Source organism: Manihot esculenta, chromosome 15 (assembly GCF_001659605.2).
Source record: "Manihot esculenta cultivar AM560-2 chromosome 15, M.esculenta_v8, whole genome shotgun sequence".
NCBI lineage: Eukaryota > Viridiplantae > Streptophyta > Magnoliopsida > Malpighiales > Euphorbiaceae > Manihot > Manihot esculenta.
In genome coordinates this window covers 5,512,827-5,530,286 of record NC_035175.2, presented here as the reverse complement: position 1 = coordinate 5,530,286, position 17,460 = coordinate 5,512,827, and the positions used below count along the sequence as shown (strand labels likewise).

Sequence of the window (17,460 nt, the reverse complement as noted above, 5' to 3'; positions counted from 1 at the left end):
AGAATATTCAAGTGCTCCAGCATCTATCTATGGATGCCTTCTAAATTATTATATTTTTAAGATATTATTATTTAACTTATTATATTTTCTATAAATAACCACTAAAAAATATATATCACTCTCATAAAATTTAACTTATTAATTTCACTATATTTTAAATCTAACTAAAACTACAAAAATTAGCAATGTAGTTTTTATTTTCTAAAATCTATTAAATTATCTAATTTTTGTCTTTATTTTGAAATTAAATATTTATATTATTTAATTCTTAAATTTATTAATTATTAATATTATTTAGTTTCTTTTATAAAAATTAAAATAAATTATCTGCAGATGTAATACTAAATTATTTAATTAAATTTTTAAAAATAAAAAAGTTTTTATACAGTTCATGCAAACGATTTTTTGTTCTTTTTGGCCGGAAGTTCATGCAAACGATTAATAGATGGAGGATGACAAAAACTTATGATGTGATGACAAAAGATTTCTTCTCGTCCCTGACTTCTGACGTAAAACAAAAGCGAGAAAGGGACATCCAACGAGAGAAGATGGAATTTTAATTTTCGCTCCTATCTTTCCCTGTCTTTTATCCTCTGTCTCCAAAAATCATGGCTGCGTCTTCCTCGCTAACGGTACTCGGTATTTCGTTTTATCTATCATTTTTTGCCGCACACGCATTGCAACTACCCTTTCATCCACATGATTTTCTACCCTTGTTGCCGAGGCAAGTTTCGTGGCCAATTCTTAATTATCTCAACAGTGCCGTTGACCTTTTGCCAACGTTTGTGGGAGCTACCTCGTCTCCAAATGGCACCGTCGAGTGGAAGGGTGCCTGCTTTTACAAGAACAAGGCTTGGATGGAGTTCCACAACAAGACTGGCAATGAATTTGGGGGTGGCACCCTTCATATTGAGGTAAAACATGGATTAATTTGTTTGGCTTTAATTGGTTAAAGAAATTTGATTGATTGGATATTTGGTATTTCCATGTTTGAACATCAGTGCTGTATGTAAGTTCCTCTTTAATTTGAGAAAAGAAAATTGCTCTTTAATTGATATCAGGATGTATGAAAACCTTGGCTTTCTCTGGTTTTTGTGGGTTACCTGACATTTGGAGGATTTGGTATCTGGGTATTGCTTATTTAAGGTTCAGTGCTAAATCGAGCTCCTCTAGTGCCTAGGGCTTTAAATGAGCTATTCTGTGGGATTAATGTTGTTAATTTGCTTGTTCTTAGTTGCTTTTGATGATATGTCTGTCTATGTGGGCCTAAACTGCCCATCTCTTTAAGTTCTCTCTTGGTGGGTTTCTTAAAAATTATGGTAGATTCCATTTAGATAGGTGCGGGATTTGAAATAAAGTGTTATTTGAACTTTATATTGCGTGATGTTTTATAATTTTTCACTCACACAAGTTCATTCCTCCTTGATAGCACACCTATCCAAATGAATAGTTATATTATCGGAGGTATATTTTGATTTTCTAACTCAAAACTAACTTGTTTGGCGGAAACATTGCACGATGCATTATCTTTTAACCTTGAATAACAGGATGTAAGAGCCTACTAAATGTTTTGAAGAATTTCTGTTGAATTTGTGCGAATTTGAATCTGCAGTAGATGTGTAAGAGAACTTCTGTACGCTAGAATTGGGACCCCTTAGTTGCTCGGTAGTAGTGTATATCTGAATGATAAATATATGTCTTATTCTTGACGATTGCAACAGAAACAGAAAAAAAGGTAAAAAATGACATAGATTCTTCATTGGTTTCAGTTAGTTTGAATCACGTAATGGGTTATAATACATTGCCAAAGGAGCTGAATTTTTCTAGAGATGGTTCCTTTAGGAATTTGGTTTTTTGCATAGGTTTCCAGTTTCTCTTATTTGCTGTTTTTCTTTTTCATGGGCTTTGAGGGTCTTTGAGTTGAGTCTTTGTCAGTTGAGATATTCATTGGTCTGTGACTGTGACCCAGTCTGCTTTGTATTTTTTATTTCTGTTTTGGCAGAAGCATCTTCATTGAGCCAGTTACTTCATCAAGCATTTAAAAGCGTCATTTGTTTGGTTTACCTATGCTATTATCCATTAGCTGCTTTTCTTGTGTTATGGACTTCTGCTTCCTTTTCTTTCCTTTGTCCTCCTCCTTGCTCTCCCAAATTTCACTTGCAAAAGATTGTTGGTTATAGTTTCATGGGGCTGTAATGACCTGAAAGTTGTGATATGTTCAGGTTAGCGAGGCTCATAGCTGGACATGTATGGATATTTATGTCTTTGTAACTCCGTACCGTGTTACATGGGATTATTATTTTCTTTCTCGGGAGCATACACTGGAGTTTAAAGAGTGGGAAGGGAAAGCTGAGTATGAATATGTAAGTTCCCAATTCTTGTCACTCAAGACTTGCTACGTTTTCTAGTTAATATAATGGCATATTTGATTTACAGATGTGGCATTATTTTCAATGAAATCAGGTGAAAAACAGGGGAATTTCTATTTTCCTCATGCAAGCAGGGATGCTCGGAACCCTTCAAGCATTGTGGGATGTCTTCCCACTTTTTACAAATACTGGATGGGGAGAGAATTCCAATATTGCATTCCTTGAGAAGCGCATGGGGGCTACCTTTGAACAGCGTCCTCAGCCCTGGGTTACCAACATCAGTGCTGATGATATTCACACAGGAGATTTGCTTGCAATATCAAAAATTCGTGGGAGGTGGGGTGGTTTTGAGACTTTGGAAAAGTGGGTTAGTGGAGCTTATGCAGGTCATACTGCTGTTTGCTTAAGGGATTCTGAAGGAAAATTGTGGGTTGGTGAATCAGGGAATGAAAATGAACAGGTAACAGTTAGTGTTACCTTACTTAGATATGTTACAATATATTGTTTTATTGGGCTGAAATTTTACTTGTGATACCCCAAAATCATCAACCTTAGTGGCAAATTTTCATTCTCTTTGGCAAAGAACAATTTTGCTCTGTTTTCATTGACTGCTTATTTTTTATTGACAATTGAAAATTAATTGAGATTTAGGCTTCATTTGTTTTATGGAAGGATTGGGACACTCAGAAAAATTGATTAATGGAAAATATTTTCAAAGTCAGAGAAAATTGAGTCATTTTTCTTTTGAAAATCTTATTAACACTACTAAACTTTCTATACATAAATTTATTAACATCATTTATTTTTTAATGTTGCTACCAAATAAAAGCAAGTATTTTCTTGGAAAATAGAATGGAAAATATTTTTCATGTACAAGTTATTCTTCGCAATGAAATAGAACCTTAGAGATTTTTTTTGTTCCCTTTTAATGTTCTTTGTGGTTCTACAGAGCTGACATTCTTTATCCTGTTCAAATTTACATTTTCACCCAAGTGAGACAGCAAAATGAAGCCTTTTAATAGTCCTATAGGAAAAGGGATAAAAAACTAAAAACTAAAAACAAATCCAACAAAGTAGCTACTGCTTCCATGAGGAGTTTCTATTTTGATTGTTTTTGTTTGACTTCCATTGACTGACTGAAATTTTGTCCTTTGGGTTGTTTTTTTTTGGTAATTGTTATTACAATAAATCGTACTTTACTCTGTTGTTGTAGGGAGAAGATATTATCGCTGTGTTACCATGGGACGAATGGTGGGAATTTGAGCTCACTAAGGATGACTCTAATCCACATATTGCGTTGCTTCCTTTGCATCCTGATGTGCGGGCCAAGTTTAATGAGACTGCTGCCTGGGAGTATGCATTAAGCATGAATGGCAAACCTTATGGATACCATAACATGATATTTAGCTGGATAGACACTATAGACGGGAACTATCCACCCCCCTTGGATGCACACCTGGTATTGAAATGTTCCTATCTGAATATACTGTTTTCTGGTTGAGTTTCTATTTTATTGATGCTGATGTTTTCTTCTTTCTTTTTATTTGGCTTTCTTATGTTGTGATTGTAGTACATCATTTATATAATTTGGTGGGTCACTGCAGAACTTGGGTCCAGTTTTCTATTTGTTAATGTGCAGTGATGATCTAAATTGTGTTGCTATAAAATAGTTGAATTTTACTCATAGATGACAAAAATATATGCTGAAAGATTGTCTAATTGTTTATACATGCATAAATATTCTACAAAAAAAGACTTGAATATGGTGAAACGCCAATTTACTTAATTAGTGCCATGAGTCAAAAGAAACTTCACTAAGCCTAAATGATGCTACAGGAAAGTAACTTGTGTCCAGTGGAAAATATTCTTGGAGAAAATGACTTCTTTGTTGTTATTTGCAATGCTCAGCATCAGTGGGATTTTTTTGAAGTACATTATCAAATATTGATTCTCTTTGAATAATCAAGTCTATGAAAATATTTGGATTTACAAAAACCTTGTATTTTCCTATTTATAATTGAACGTTAAGAAAGACATAAAAGGTAAATTTTGGTTGCCACTTATGATCGCCAGTGGCTATTGAGAGCCATAGATAATTGGTTGTCTTTGATAAATTAATGCTTTGTGCCTCTGCAGTTTTTTTTTTTTCTTTCATGTGGGTTTATGAACATCTGGAAATGAAGTTTTGTTCTGAAAGTAAGAAGTAATTATCTTGGAAAAGGCTTATTTGCTGTTTACTTGTAGGCAATGTTTTCTGTTTTCATTTTCTAATTTTGTTTCCTAGTTTTCTATTTTCTGAGTGAAACATTGGGAAACTAGAAAACATGTTTTTATTCTGATTCTTCCACAATCTTTTTTTTTTTTTCACTTTTATGACTTCATTAATTAAAGTACTATTTCGTCAAAAAAATAATTATTTAAAATATAAATACATAAATAATTAAATAATTTCACAATCTAATAACTTTTTAATATAATAATGCATTTTAAATCTAAAAATGACATGACAATTTAGTATAATATTTTAAAAGTAACATAAATATTATGTATTAATAAGCAAGCTGTTGAAGAAAAATACACATACTAACAAAGAAAAAAATGAAGCAGCTAGGTTTGAACAAAAACCAACAGCAAAGGTAAAAGGCAAAAAACTATAGCCAATTGACCATAATTGAAATTTAATATTAAGTTATGAACTTTTAACTCATATCATTATTGGGACTTGAAGCCTGCACAAAGGTACAACATGGAAGAAAACTCAACATTTTCCAATTTTACTGATTAGATGGAAAACTAGATAAAATAGTTTTCAGAAAAGTAGTATAAATTTGGAAAACTCCAAAAAATGAATTCTAATTCTCCGTTTGGAAAAATTTTGCAACTAAACAATAAACTCATGTTTTCAGTTTCCTTGGAATAATTTTCTGAAAACAGTGTTCGGAAAAATTTTACTGATTAGAAGGAAAACTAGACAAAAATAGTTTTCAAAAAAGCCGTATAAATTTGGAGAACTCCAAAAAATGAATTCTAATTCTCCATTTGGAAAAATTTTGCAACTAAACAATAAACTCTTGTTTTCAGTTTTCCTGGAATAATGTTCTGGAAAACATTGTTTGGCCTCCACAATTAAATTAAGGCCTAGTTTCCCAAACATTTTCCATTAATAAAGTCTTCTATACTTGCCATGCACCCGAAATGGAGAGCAAGTTGCCAACAGAATAAAAAAGAGCCTAAATTTCTAAATGCTTAGATAACTTGTTTAAGTGCACTTCTTGTTTGGAATTTTAGAGGATTTCAGTATACATAGGTGTTTAATATTGGCTGTGGTACCTATAGGTTGCATCTGTTATGACAGTTTGGAATCAAATACAACCTGCATATGCTGCCAACATGTGGAATGAAGCCTTGAACAAGCGACTTGGAACTGAGGTATTTTAGCAATATGTTCTCCCTTTTTTTTTCTCTTCTATCTGGCTGGATAGAAACAACTTTGAATTTGATAGCATTGTAATGGATTTTGTTTTTCGTCATATGCAGAAGATGATAAAAAAATTATCAGCATCTGATGCTTTTCTGGATAAATGACAATTTGTGTATTAGTTGCATATTATTGAAATACCCCATGAAAGTTTTGTCAATTGACAGTTCATTGGTCTGAGCCTTAAGCTCCAATTTGGATTGATTCTTGACCACCAAGCCACATTTTTGGGGAAGTCAAATGATTGGATAATGCTTGGTTCTGAGTTGTTGGATCAGTTGGTCAGGTGCAAATGCTTGTGTAGAAATGTAAAAATATATGCACTTATTTATTTTTGTGCTTCATGCAGGGTCTTGATCTTCCTGATATCTTAATAGAGACTGAAAAGCGTGGATCATCCTTCGGTGAATTGTTGACAATTCCTGAACAGGATGATTGGCTGTACACTGATGGGAAGTCGACTTCATGCATTGCTTTCATTCTGGAAATGTACAAGGAAGCTGGACTATTTGATCCAATTGCTAGTTCTGTACAAGTGACTGAGTTTACGGTTAGTCTTTCAATACTTGCAAGATATGTGTTTGATCAAGTCATTGTTTTTATGTTCAATTTCTGATCTATATATGAATGGGATGCATGTACTAAGTTCCACTATCGTGCTGCTTTAGATTAATTTCATGACCGATGAAGGGGGAAAACATAAGGAGCATATGCTATTTGGTATTTGAATTCCTTAAAGGTAGTTCACAAGATGCATGTGTTAAATCTGTTCTATTGTTGAAAATGCAGATTAAAGATGCCTACACACTCAGGTTTTTCGAAAACAACTCGAGTCGCCTTCCGAAGTGGTGCAATGATGGAGACGATGTGAAGCTCCCCTATTGTCAGATTCGTGGCAAGTATAGAATGGAGCTACCAGGATACAACACCATGGATCCTTATCCCCATATGAATGAAAGATGTCCATCACTCCCCCCAAAATACTATAGACCACAGAATTGCTAAACAACTTCAATTTCTTCTATACCATGGGCGATTTGGAGGTTCATGCAATGTACTTTCTCTTGATACAACAATATGGAAGCTGCTTAAAGGAGAGATTGGCATGTTGGTTGTAGATATCGGGGAATGCTGCTGTAAAATTTTAGATCTTTAGATATTAAATGTACAGATTAGAGAGCTTGTCAGTGTATACAGAATGTTAGAATGTTTTATTTACAGATTGAGCAAAGTTTGATTATAGCTGAATGGAGTTGATTCAATTTGATTTTATATTTTACTTGTTCGACTTGTTTTAAATCATAATTCGATTTGTTAAGTTAACTCAACAAAAAAGAAATGAAGAAACCAAACTTAAAATTATGCTATTTTGTTTCTTTGGCATATGAAGCATTATATAGTGTTTGGTAATAAAGAGTTCTGAATATTACAGCATTTTCATTGGGACCCTCAACCAGCACTGCGTTCGTCGATCGTAAGGCTTAAGATACTTGTAAGATTTGTTTCTTTTGTACGATTTGGATGGGCAATCCTTTAGTTGGAACTGGCATTGGATCCCTACTGAAGCGGTTATCAGAAGACAACTTCCATGTAAATTGAGTAACCAGATGATGGATTGTAACAAGGGTTTCAATTTTTGCAAACTCGTATCCTGGACATATTCGAGGCCCCCCTCCGAATGGAATGTAGCAGTAGGGTGGAATTGAAGATGGGTTCTCAAATCTGGCCGGATCAAACTTCTGCGGCTCCCGGAATATGCCATCGTCCATTTGAGTCATACTTGAAACCCAGAATATCTAAACCATTGATAGCAGAGGTTATCAGTTCAACGTTTCAAGTTAATCTTCAAAAGAGAACTTGAAAATAGAACAGAAATGAGGGTTTCACTTACTTGCCACCCTTTTGGAATAATGTATCCATCAAACTCTATGTCCTTTGCAGCTTGTCTGAAGCCACCAAAGATTGGAGGGAACATTCTCATTGTCTCCATTGCAACTCTCCAAGTGTACTTCATCTTGGTAAGGTCTTCCCAGGTTAAAGGCTCTCCTCTGTGCTTGCTCTTAGCTATCTCTTCCTGTTCTGCAACCCAGTTTCACAAAGCAATATTTAAGCACAAGTTCCATGCGCTGAGTCAAAATATGTTTCAATTTTCAGACATGCACCTTGAAGAACAGCTTTATAAACAGAAGGATCATTAGCTAAAAGCCTTATCAAGAAAGTGACCAGAACTGATGAAGTGTCATGTCCAGCAGTCATAACAAGCACGCTATTGTCCACAATCTCCTTCTCGCTTATTTCTTCTCCATCGTTCATGCTAAGCAAGCAAGTGATGAGATCTTGTTTAGGATCAGCACCCATTTGCTGGAGTTGCAGCTTCTTTTCGCCTATAAGGTCCTTGAGCATGTCCTGAACTCGTTTACTTGCCTGGAGGCTGCGGTTGTAGCGAGTGAAGGGCAGGTTAATTGGGATTGACCACATTCCTGCTATCATCTCTTGGAACCAATCCACAAGTTCATCTCTTCTAGTTCCTCTTTCAATTCCGAATAGAAGAGTGCAGATTATATTGAATGTGAGTGTCTTCATTAAGGGTAAGACCTATCACCAATGGAAGAAAAAGAAAACTCATATGATCATCACTTGATTTTTTAATTTTGCTTTTGATAATTTACTTCCATAAAAATTTGTATATATTTATCTGCTATTTATGAAAAAGAAAACCATAATCATGTGATGAATACATACAGTGACCTCCTGCTTGCCTTGCCAGTTCTGCTCAATATGCAACCTAACTTCCTGATGCATTTTGCCTACATAATGCTTCAGAGATTCAGGCTTCAGAAAGGACATAAGAGCATTCCTCACACGCTTATGTTCTTCACCACTCAGTTCCAGCAAGCATCTATCTCCCAAAATCGTCTTCACAGATTCTGTTTGACTGTTGGCCAGAGTGCTGCTATCGCTGGCGAACACAAACTTGTTTGCAGCCTGCCCATATATGAAAACAGTTGGCTTCCCAAAAAGACACATCTTTGATATGGGACCATATTTTTGGATCCTTTTCTCAAGCCATTTTTCTGCAGTATTGGCTCTCATGTGTTGGAGAAGGCTAAGGCTTTGGCCTATCATGGGGATTCCTAGTGAGCCTGGAGGGGTTTTCTTTGACGAGATTCTTCTTTTGGCAAGGAGAAGGAATATAGGTACAAAGAAAGCAAAGGCGGCGAGAAGGGTATTCATCCTTTTTTAGTTTCTTGGCCTCTTAAGTCTGTGTATGACAGAGATGAAGCTATGTCTATAAGAGAGCAGGAGATAATTTTCAGGGCGATGCAATGATTAATTTGTCGGTATTCAAGTTAGAATCTCTTCCTTGGTTTCAGGATCTACCATTTTTCAACCATACGACAATAACAGGAAATAGATTAAGTTAAAGCAGTGAGACGCATTCAGCATTCTACAGTTCTTTGGAATTAAGATGGGTAGAAAGATTTGGGGCACGTCAAGACAAGATAGTATAATTTTTGCCATAGTTTGTCGTTTCCTGCGTCCAAATTTGACTGGCGGCGGGCTAGCTTTCGTCGAGTTTGCCGTCCCAATCCTAGACATGGAACCAATTGTCCAAAAGGTACTGCTTGACTGAAAATAGGCCATGACATTGTTTGTTTATTACTCATGGTATTGATCAAAACTGCAGTGCTCAATATTTCAGGCTTTTTTGTTGATCTAGGGATGAAAGAATTTTAATTTATGAATTTGGGTTGAAAGAAAAATATTTATAAATTTATATATTTTTTTTAAATTATAATATGGTGTCATTACATTATAATAAAATATTTATATTATATTAATTTAAAAATATTATATTTTTATAATAATAAATTTTTTTATAATTTTAATATTATAATATTTAATATATTTTACTATTAATTTTTAAATAAAAAATTACTAATATTATATAATTTCAAATTTTAATATTATTGTAATTAAATACATAAAAATAATTCGATTATGATTAGATATATGAAAATAATTTATCATATTATATAGTGATAAATTTTTTTATTATTTTAATAAATTAATATATTAATATTGTGATTAAATAATACAAGTAATTTTGTATATGTTTAATCACATGATAATATTATTTAATAACGCTTCAAAGTACTAAGTTAAAAATAGTTATTATATTTTATAAAATTATTTTTAATATATAAGAATTTAATAATAAAAGACTGCATATAAAAAATATTTATAATTATAATATTATTATATACAAAATCATTTTATTAAATTTTTTATAGTATACATTTATCCAATAATAAAAATTTTTATTATTTTAATAGATTAATACAGTAATTTTGTAATTAAATAATATCAGTAATTTCATACACATTTAATATTATTTTATAACTCTGCAAAATACTAAAATTAGTTATAAATAGTTATTATATTTTATAAAAATATTTTTAATATATAAGAATACTATAAAAGTTAATAATAAAGAAATGTACATAAAAATATTTAGAATTATAATATTATTCTGCTATTAAATTTATACAAAATTATTTAATTGAATTAATTACTTAATTTATTTATTTTTTTAATAAATTATACATAATTTATATAAAATATTTAAAATTATTATATATTAAATATTATATGAGAATACTAAATTATTATAATTTATCAAAAAAAAATAAATTAATTAATTAATTTAATCACAAAATAAATTAATTAAATTTATTATCTTTTGATAAATTATAAATAATCAGGTGATCACGTATAACATTTAATCACAACATAACTTTATTCTATAACTCTAAATAGCGGTCCAATAAAAAATAAATTTAATTTTTATAATTTTAAATATTCATATTAATTAATTAATTTATTTATTTAAATCCCAACATAATTTTATTTTATAATTCTAAAGAAGAGTGCAATAAAAAATAAATTTAATTTTTATAATTTTAAATATTCATATTAATTAATTAATTTATCTATTTTTATATTAATTATTTAATTTAATACTCTTATATATATATATTTAATAACAATAAATAAATTTATAATTAATATTATTTAATTATTAAATTAATATAATATAAATATTTTATTATAATAAAAACTAATTCAAAGTGTGTGCCACTTTAAGTAGCGCCAAGTCATAATTAAAAAAAAAAAATAATATCTAGCGCTGTTTAGAGTGGCGCCAGGTCCTGATACCTGTTTAATAGGCGCCAAGCAATTTTGGGGTGCCATCTGGCACCCCAACCCTAAATCCACAAATATTTTTCTTTTAATCCAAATTTAGAAATTTAAAGTCTCCGGCCCTAAATTGGCAAAAAGCCTAAATATTTTCCAAATGTTTATTATGGTAGCTGCTCAAAAAGGGTGATTTTAGAAGGTGAGTTGAGCCTCAAGTTGAAGGGATCTACAGCCCAATTTCTACCTGGAGCCATAACTTTCGTATTCTCTTCTCTTCCATTGCCATTCATACATGCACTACTTCTCAGGAAAAAGGAGTACAGGATCAAAGAGGTATTGTTTTTTGTGGAAAATAAAAGAACTGGTACCGTTGCCAGTGTGACTGTAGTGTACATTTCAAAATAGACTATTTCACAAAACGGTTTTCATTCTCATTCTAGCTTTTGCTTGCTGATCATTTGAAAAGAAAATAGGAAAAAGAGAAGAAATACATTAAGCACAATGTGGAGCAGACAACTAAGATAAGAACCATGTTTCCCATTTCTTTTACTTTCAATGACAATGAATGTCTTTCCACCCGGAACTAGTAATGGGCATAACCTGCTGGTACAAATGATGTGCCACATTATGGTGACAATGCTGACATGGCATATCTCACGGGGCACATCAACAAATTTTTACAAGGAATTAAAACCTCCCAATACAAACATCAGAGTTTCCATATCTCAATACATCTGTTGAAATTAGTGGTATACAAATCCTCAATGCCATCACTCAGCCTTGACTGGAATGTGGTTGCCACCAGTTGCAATTTTGTACACATAGAACAGAGTCATGAGAGCACTGCAAGAAATTACAAAGGTTAAGTCCAAAGCTGCTCATAAAAATTGAAATGAATGTTTCTACCAACAATGAAAATCCCAAAGTATTGATGTAGCTGTCAGAAACTCTGAAAAGAAGCAGAAAATTCTTCAAGGTATTCAAATATTTTAAAACAATATGGTTTTCCTGCAACCAAGAAAATTTAGGCAGTGGCATCCATGAGGAGAGACGCTGAAAAGCAGTATGAGTTCATGTGTGAACTGAACTTGTCAACCACAAATAAAAGAGTGTTTTACTATATTCACCAAACATAGCAACTGAACAGAACTAGTCACAGGATGTTCTCATAATATTACTTTTCATCATACACCAATTTATAAATTGCACTAATCCAACAAAGGAGATCATACATTCAGGATTACAGTTGTTCGAATCTTCTTGCCTGTCCAAACTATAAAAACATCTAGCTGAGCCATCATTTTTCAATAGATTAGGTCATGACGAAAGTTCACAAGCAAATACAAATATTAAAATCAAGACATCAATGTCTCATCCCATTCCCAACCCTCCCTGAGCTCTTCTAATTTATGCTTCAAATCTTGCTGATTAACACTATCCAACTGTCCATTTCTAAAATTTATCTATTTCTCTTACCATTTAAATTGCTCTAGCCAGCAACAGTTTCTTCTAATGGGTTTGTTAAATGCTTTTCAACTTTCAGCATACTGACTGAAACTAGCAGAGAAAAATCAATTCTTAAACTAATGGTTACTATATATCATCATAAGATAATAGATCGTAAGTTCTCTGATTTTGTTGGTTCCTATTTAAGACAACTACAAAAAGAACATTGCAAAACGCATCTGTTTGGCAATCAAAACCCACAATATTCCTGAACCTAGTCAGATTGGCACATCCGGAATGCGAATGCCAGCTCAGATGGCAAGGAATGATTTCCCCTTCATTTTGCTTCACTGGTTACTGATATTCTGCGGTTTGATAGACAGATGTGAAATTTTCACTTAGTAGATTTCCCTAGCACATTACCAGCCCCTTGTGCAGAAGCTATGCAATGAAATTGATTGTGGAATTAAATCATGTGAAGAGGTCTACCAGAACTATATACTCATTTTTGTCCACCCAGGACACAAAATAGTGGTCTTCATTTATAAAATGCATATCGGTCCAAAAATAGGCTGCAAGCAAAAGAGATTTAAGCCTATCAATGACCACCACCCTCACCACTTACCAACCCCACCCCCAATCTCCAAAAGGAAAAAAAGAAAAGGATCTATCTTTTAGTGCATAGTCATGTGTTAGCTCATGTCTTCCATAAAGTTAGAAATCTATTCCTCCCAAAGTACAAAGAACTAGTCTTGAACAAAGATATGTTGGGATGCATGAAATGTTATAAATACTCAGCTGTGAAATGGAGGTCATAGCAGACAATCAGGAATGGGTATTTAAAAAATAAACCTAAACTACATTAGCATAAAAGAGTAAGATTTCTTGACACCAGAAGAAGAGTATGATTTGTGTTACCTTATCCCAGCAATAATACCAGCAGGCATAATCTTAGAAGTTTGCACATAACGCTGTCCCATGATGAATGTCAGTGCTGCTGCACAAACTGTTTACAACAGCAGTAAGCACACGACGATTAAGTACAAAAATAGATCCATAACGAAATCAAGGAAAGAATTAAAAGGCACGTAAGAAAAAGGGCAATGTGAGCCCCTAAATCATCAATCTACTCTTATTAAATTTGAACGAGCAAAAAAATTTGATGCTATACAAATTACCCAGCAAAGTCTCGCACCTGCGATCTATAACCAAGAAAATGCTTTCAAACCAGAATACTTGCGTTTAACCAATAAATATACGCAAATAAAATAGTCAAAACATGAGAAAAGATTATTAGTACCAGTTTCGATGACAAAAGCAAGATAGGAGTTCTTTCGCCTCTCAAAAGCCTTGAGACTCAAATATCCAGCTAAGACGAGGAGCAACCCAGTGCCCACTCCCCCACCCAGCGACGCCATGCTCCGTTTCTTGACATACCCGACGAGTCCTCCGACCACCAGAATCAGCCCGTAAGGAATCGTGAAGCAGAAATCGTGCATTCTTCTCTTCTCGAAGTAAACTTGGATTTTCCAGATCAAGCAAAGAAAACGTCTTCGCACTTCGTATGTAGTTTTCTATGGCTGTGACCTGTTAATGAAACTTTGCTGTGCGGTTGGTGGCGTGTGGGATTCCGTTGGTCAACTGTGCCACGAGTCAAAATCCGGTGCTTTGTTTTTGTTTTATTTCCTTACCTACCCTTTGATGATCCTAAAATTACAAGTTTACCAAGATAAACGTCGTCGTTTTTTCTGCAGAAACAAGAGATCGTGAGATCCACGTGGCAGCATTTATTACGGAGAGTGTGCCTGTCACGACCTCGTAGTAGTTTGAGTCCTTGTTATTGCGAAACGGCGACGGATAACACCAATGTGGTTCGGTTATTTATACATTCCCGGGAACGTATGCTCTCTGTTCACTAATCTCCTGCATTCTACAAATCGTTATATTGGAAGTTTTTCTCATTCTTAAAATTATGAATTTGAGAATAAAAAATATATATGCTATCTTCCTCTTTTTGGATGTGAATTATGTTTCGTGATTTTAATTGTGAAATTAAGAATCTAAATTATGGTTGGAAAGTTTTTTTGGAAAAAAACAATGCAAAGCCAATTGCCCTTTCCTGGACCATCAAACTAACTACAGAATCAAAAACCAAACCAGTCTTACAAACAAAAGCGCAAGTCAAACAATCCAAAGCCCAATTCTGGGAAGCCTCTTGCTAATAAGCAGGGACACCAACCGCCGTTCAGGAACTGCCGGGAATTTCCAAAGAAGAGGAATGAAATCTGCTAAACCCACACAACACCTGAGTAACCCAAGATACAAAGGAAAAAAGATGCATGGAATCTGCCTCATTAATCACAGAAACCATCCACACATAAACCATAACCAACTGGGTTGCTGGCTCGACCGCTCCAACAACAAGCACAGAGACCAGCACCAAGGCGCTTCTCCGTCTCATTTAGCCATGGAGGGCTATTCTGACCGTCACTTGGTCCGGCGCCTATTCCACCGGTTGCCAACAACCACGCACCGCCAAAAACTTCATCGGTACCGGTTATTGATTGTTTGCTTGGTTTCGGCAACTAGTTATGGCGAGCTTTCCCGTCTCAGGACAAGGAAAGGTTTGTCGATTGTACAGTTTAGTTTTGGGAAGGCAGTGTCGACCTCCACCCGCCTCCTCCTCTAGCTATGCATGAGTGTCTTTTGTTTTGGATGATCAGTGATGACTACCGGGTCTTGGAGACCCATGCTATTGCCGAGCCCATTATTAGAAAGGTCAGGTGGTACGTAACTCTATCAAGACTAAATGCATAAGCTTGCTCCTCAGTGATCAGTCCAGGACTCGTTCCGACAGAATGGACAGGGTTCAGGCCCACATATTGGAGGTCCAACCCCCTCGTTTTGGTAGACCCACGGATAATAAATTTCTGGACATGGGATCATATCCACATAATACCAGATGAAATTCAATAGCAGTTTGATAATGAAAAATGATACAATACGTCTATACGTACAGTTCAACGTGACAATGACTGAATGTACAGGTGTAGAATAGCGATTACATATCACTCAAAAGTAAAATAGAAAAGGAATAAAAGATGCGAGGGAGATATAAACCAAACTAAACTTACCAAACTACGCATTGAGTCTATATTTTACTGGATCTTAGAACATCAATTAGCACCGTCTGTGGAAACGAATGAGATCTTTTCATAACTGGAGTTCTCATTCCCATTCCACCCACTGAGATTCACATGGCCAACCACGACGAAAATCATACCGGAAACACTCCAAACAATCTGAGTTCTGCTCAAGAAGGATCACAGTTCTCATTCTCTAGCCCTATTACCCCATTTAACTAACCATTGGCTAGGCCAAATTTGTAGCAGAGGGGACTCAGCATCCCGTTGAGCGCACCACCTATAGCCGAAGGGTTCAACATCAATGAGTCCCAACGCACATTAAACTATCAAGCCCCTCAACAGAGCAGCAGGAGAACAGATAACAGAGATAGAGAAGCCAGCCGAAGGAACGGACCCCTAGCCAGAGCGAGAGGCCAAATAGTGAGGGAGCTTATTGAAAATGACATGGCTGAAAGCTATTCCTCTGAACCAGCAGAAAGGTCGGAGAGTGAGGAGTTAGAAAGAAACTACTGCCTGGAGAAGAGGCCTAAGAGGGAGGAAGCAGATGTGGATCAGAAGTTAGAAAAGCTGAAAAAACAACTGCTAGTGGAGTTGGGGGCACGAGACAACAACAGCATCCTATTGCCAACATCATCCCCATTTGTGAGATGGGTATAGAAGGAAACCATCCCTAAGAAGTTCATGATGCCGATGATGGTTGCCTATAATGAGACAGAAAATCTCTGTGGGAGTATGTCTTGAACTATAAGACATTCATGGAGCTGCAAACTCACTCAGATGCCTTAATATGCAAGGTTTTTTTCACCACCCTAACTAGACCAGCCCAGGTATGGTTCAATAGCTTGGAGGCATGAAGTATTAAGAGCTTCATAGACTTGGTCAGCGTGTTCATCAACAGATTTATTTGCTAGGATCCCTGCAGAAAGAAAGACAAGCTATTTAAAAACTATTCGATAGAGGAGGAACGAATCTTTAAGGGAGTACGTGGTCAGGTTCAACTCGGAGACTTTACAAATGCCTGAGCTTGATGAAGGAAGAGCTGTAGAAGCTATGAAAAAAGGTACACCTCCCTAAATTTCTTAGGATCACTATGCAGAAAGTCACCTACCACCTAGGGCTGAGCAAAATTCAGTTTAAACCGAAATAACCGACCGAACCGATTAATTTTGAAATTTTGGTTCGGTTTTATTTTTTATTCGGTTCGATTCGGTTTTAATTTTTTAAAAAATCGGTAATTTCGGTTCGGTTCGGTTTTAAATTCAAAAATTTCGATTAAACCGAACCGAACCGAAATCACTTAAACTACGTCGTTTTGAAATGTACTCTTATTTGCCCTAAATCTAAAAGCCATCTCACTTGGTAGAATTCACAGCGTCTCCATTTCACGCCGCCTCATATCACAGTTCACACACAATGCCTGTGCCTCTTCTCTGAGCACTGAGCTCCACCACTTCCGGCCGATCCACCTCCACTCTCCTTCCGGCATCGATTGATTAACCATCCCGGCTAACTCGGGTCGTCGCTCTTCACTACGTTGCAGATGCGCGACTTAGCAACTCCAACTCATCCTCACCTCAGTGTCGCTCTCTAGTCTCTCTCTCCACACAATCGTTGGCGTCGGCCGTCGCTCTCTACGCAATCGTCGGTCGTCACTCTCCACGCAATCGTCGCCCGTCGCTCTCCAGTTCGTCGGCTCTCTGCACCGTCAGCAACTTGGTTGTCCTCAGTCCTCTAGTCTTCTTTCCATCCCTCGCGGCTCGAGTCTCTCTCTATGGCCGTCGCTCATGGCTCGCATCTCTCCCTGACGACCATCGCTCGC

General features: G+C 35.2%; 3 protein-coding genes across 3 annotated transcripts; 1 reads left to right on the top strand and 2 right to left on the bottom strand.

Annotated features, from left to right (window-relative positions):
- Nucleotides 1–403: 403 nt before the first annotated feature.
- On the top strand, nt 404–7,126 carry LOC110601496. Its single transcript, XM_021738646.2, has 7 exons — nt 404–914; nt 2,223–2,363; nt 2,464–2,829; nt 3,583–3,828; nt 5,706–5,798; nt 6,197–6,397; nt 6,637–7,126. The coding sequence occupies exons 1-7, from the start codon at nt 609–611 to the stop codon at nt 6,850–6,852; spliced, it is 1,569 nt and encodes a 522-aa protein (XP_021594338.1). The 5' UTR covers nt 404–608; the 3' UTR covers nt 6,853–7,126.
- A 60-nt stretch (nt 7,127–7,186) lies between these two features.
- On the bottom strand, nt 7,187–9,341 carry LOC110601497 (cytochrome P450 716B1). The gene is made up of 4 exons (XM_021738647.2): nt 8,590–9,341; nt 8,010–8,442; nt 7,739–7,926; nt 7,187–7,643 (listed from the first exon to the last, which is right to left on the bottom strand). The coding sequence occupies exons 1-4, from the start codon at nt 9,079–9,081 to the stop codon at nt 7,329–7,331; spliced, it is 1,428 nt and encodes a 475-aa protein (XP_021594339.1). The 5' UTR covers nt 9,082–9,341; the 3' UTR covers nt 7,187–7,328.
- A 2,225-nt stretch (nt 9,342–11,566) lies between these two features.
- Nucleotides 11,567–14,148, bottom strand: LOC110601498 (protein FATTY ACID EXPORT 5). Its single transcript, XM_021738648.2, has 3 exons — nt 13,796–14,148; nt 13,414–13,501; nt 11,567–11,892 (listed from the first exon to the last, which is right to left on the bottom strand). Exons 1-3 carry the CDS (start codon nt 13,992–13,994, stop codon nt 11,820–11,822), a joined length of 360 nt encoding a protein of 119 aa, XP_021594340.1. The 5' UTR covers nt 13,995–14,148; the 3' UTR covers nt 11,567–11,819.
- Nucleotides 14,149–17,460: the final 3,312 nt, after the last annotated feature.

Excerpts from the sequence above, each read along its gene's own strand:
- LOC110601496 (XM_021738646.2), top strand. The coding sequence starts at position 609 with ATGGCTGCGTCTTCCTCGCTAACGGTACTCGGTATTTCGTTTTATCTA. Across the intron at positions 915-2,222 it reads GTGGCACCCTTCATATTGAG|GTTAGCGAGGCTCATAGCTG; the intron begins GTAAAACATGGA and ends TGATATGTTCAG. Across the intron at positions 2,830-3,582 it reads CAGGGAATGAAAATGAACAG|GGAGAAGATATTATCGCTGT; the intron begins GTAACAGTTAGT and ends CTGTTGTTGTAG.
- LOC110601497 (XM_021738647.2), bottom strand. The coding sequence starts at position 9,081 with ATGAATACCCTTCTCGCCGCCTTTGCTTTCTTTGTACCTATATTCCTT. Across the intron at positions 7,927-8,009 it reads TTATAAAGCTGTTCTTCAAG|AACAGGAAGAGATAGCTAAG; the intron begins GTGCATGTCTGA and ends ACTGGGTTGCAG. Across the intron at positions 7,644-7,738 it reads TTATTCCAAAAGGGTGGCAA|ATATTCTGGGTTTCAAGTAT; the intron begins GTAAGTGAAACC and ends TCAATGGTTTAG.
- LOC110601498 (XM_021738648.2), bottom strand. The coding sequence starts at position 13,994 with ATGCACGATTTCTGCTTCACGATTCCTTACGGGCTGATTCTGGTGGTC. Across the intron at positions 13,502-13,795 it reads TGCTTTTGTCATCGAAACTG|TTTGTGCAGCAGCACTGACA; the intron begins GTACTAATAATC and ends TGTTGTAAACAG. Across the intron at positions 11,893-13,413 it reads GGTATTATTGCTGGGATAAG|TGCTCTCATGACTCTGTTCT; the intron begins GTAACACAAATC and ends AATTTCTTGCAG.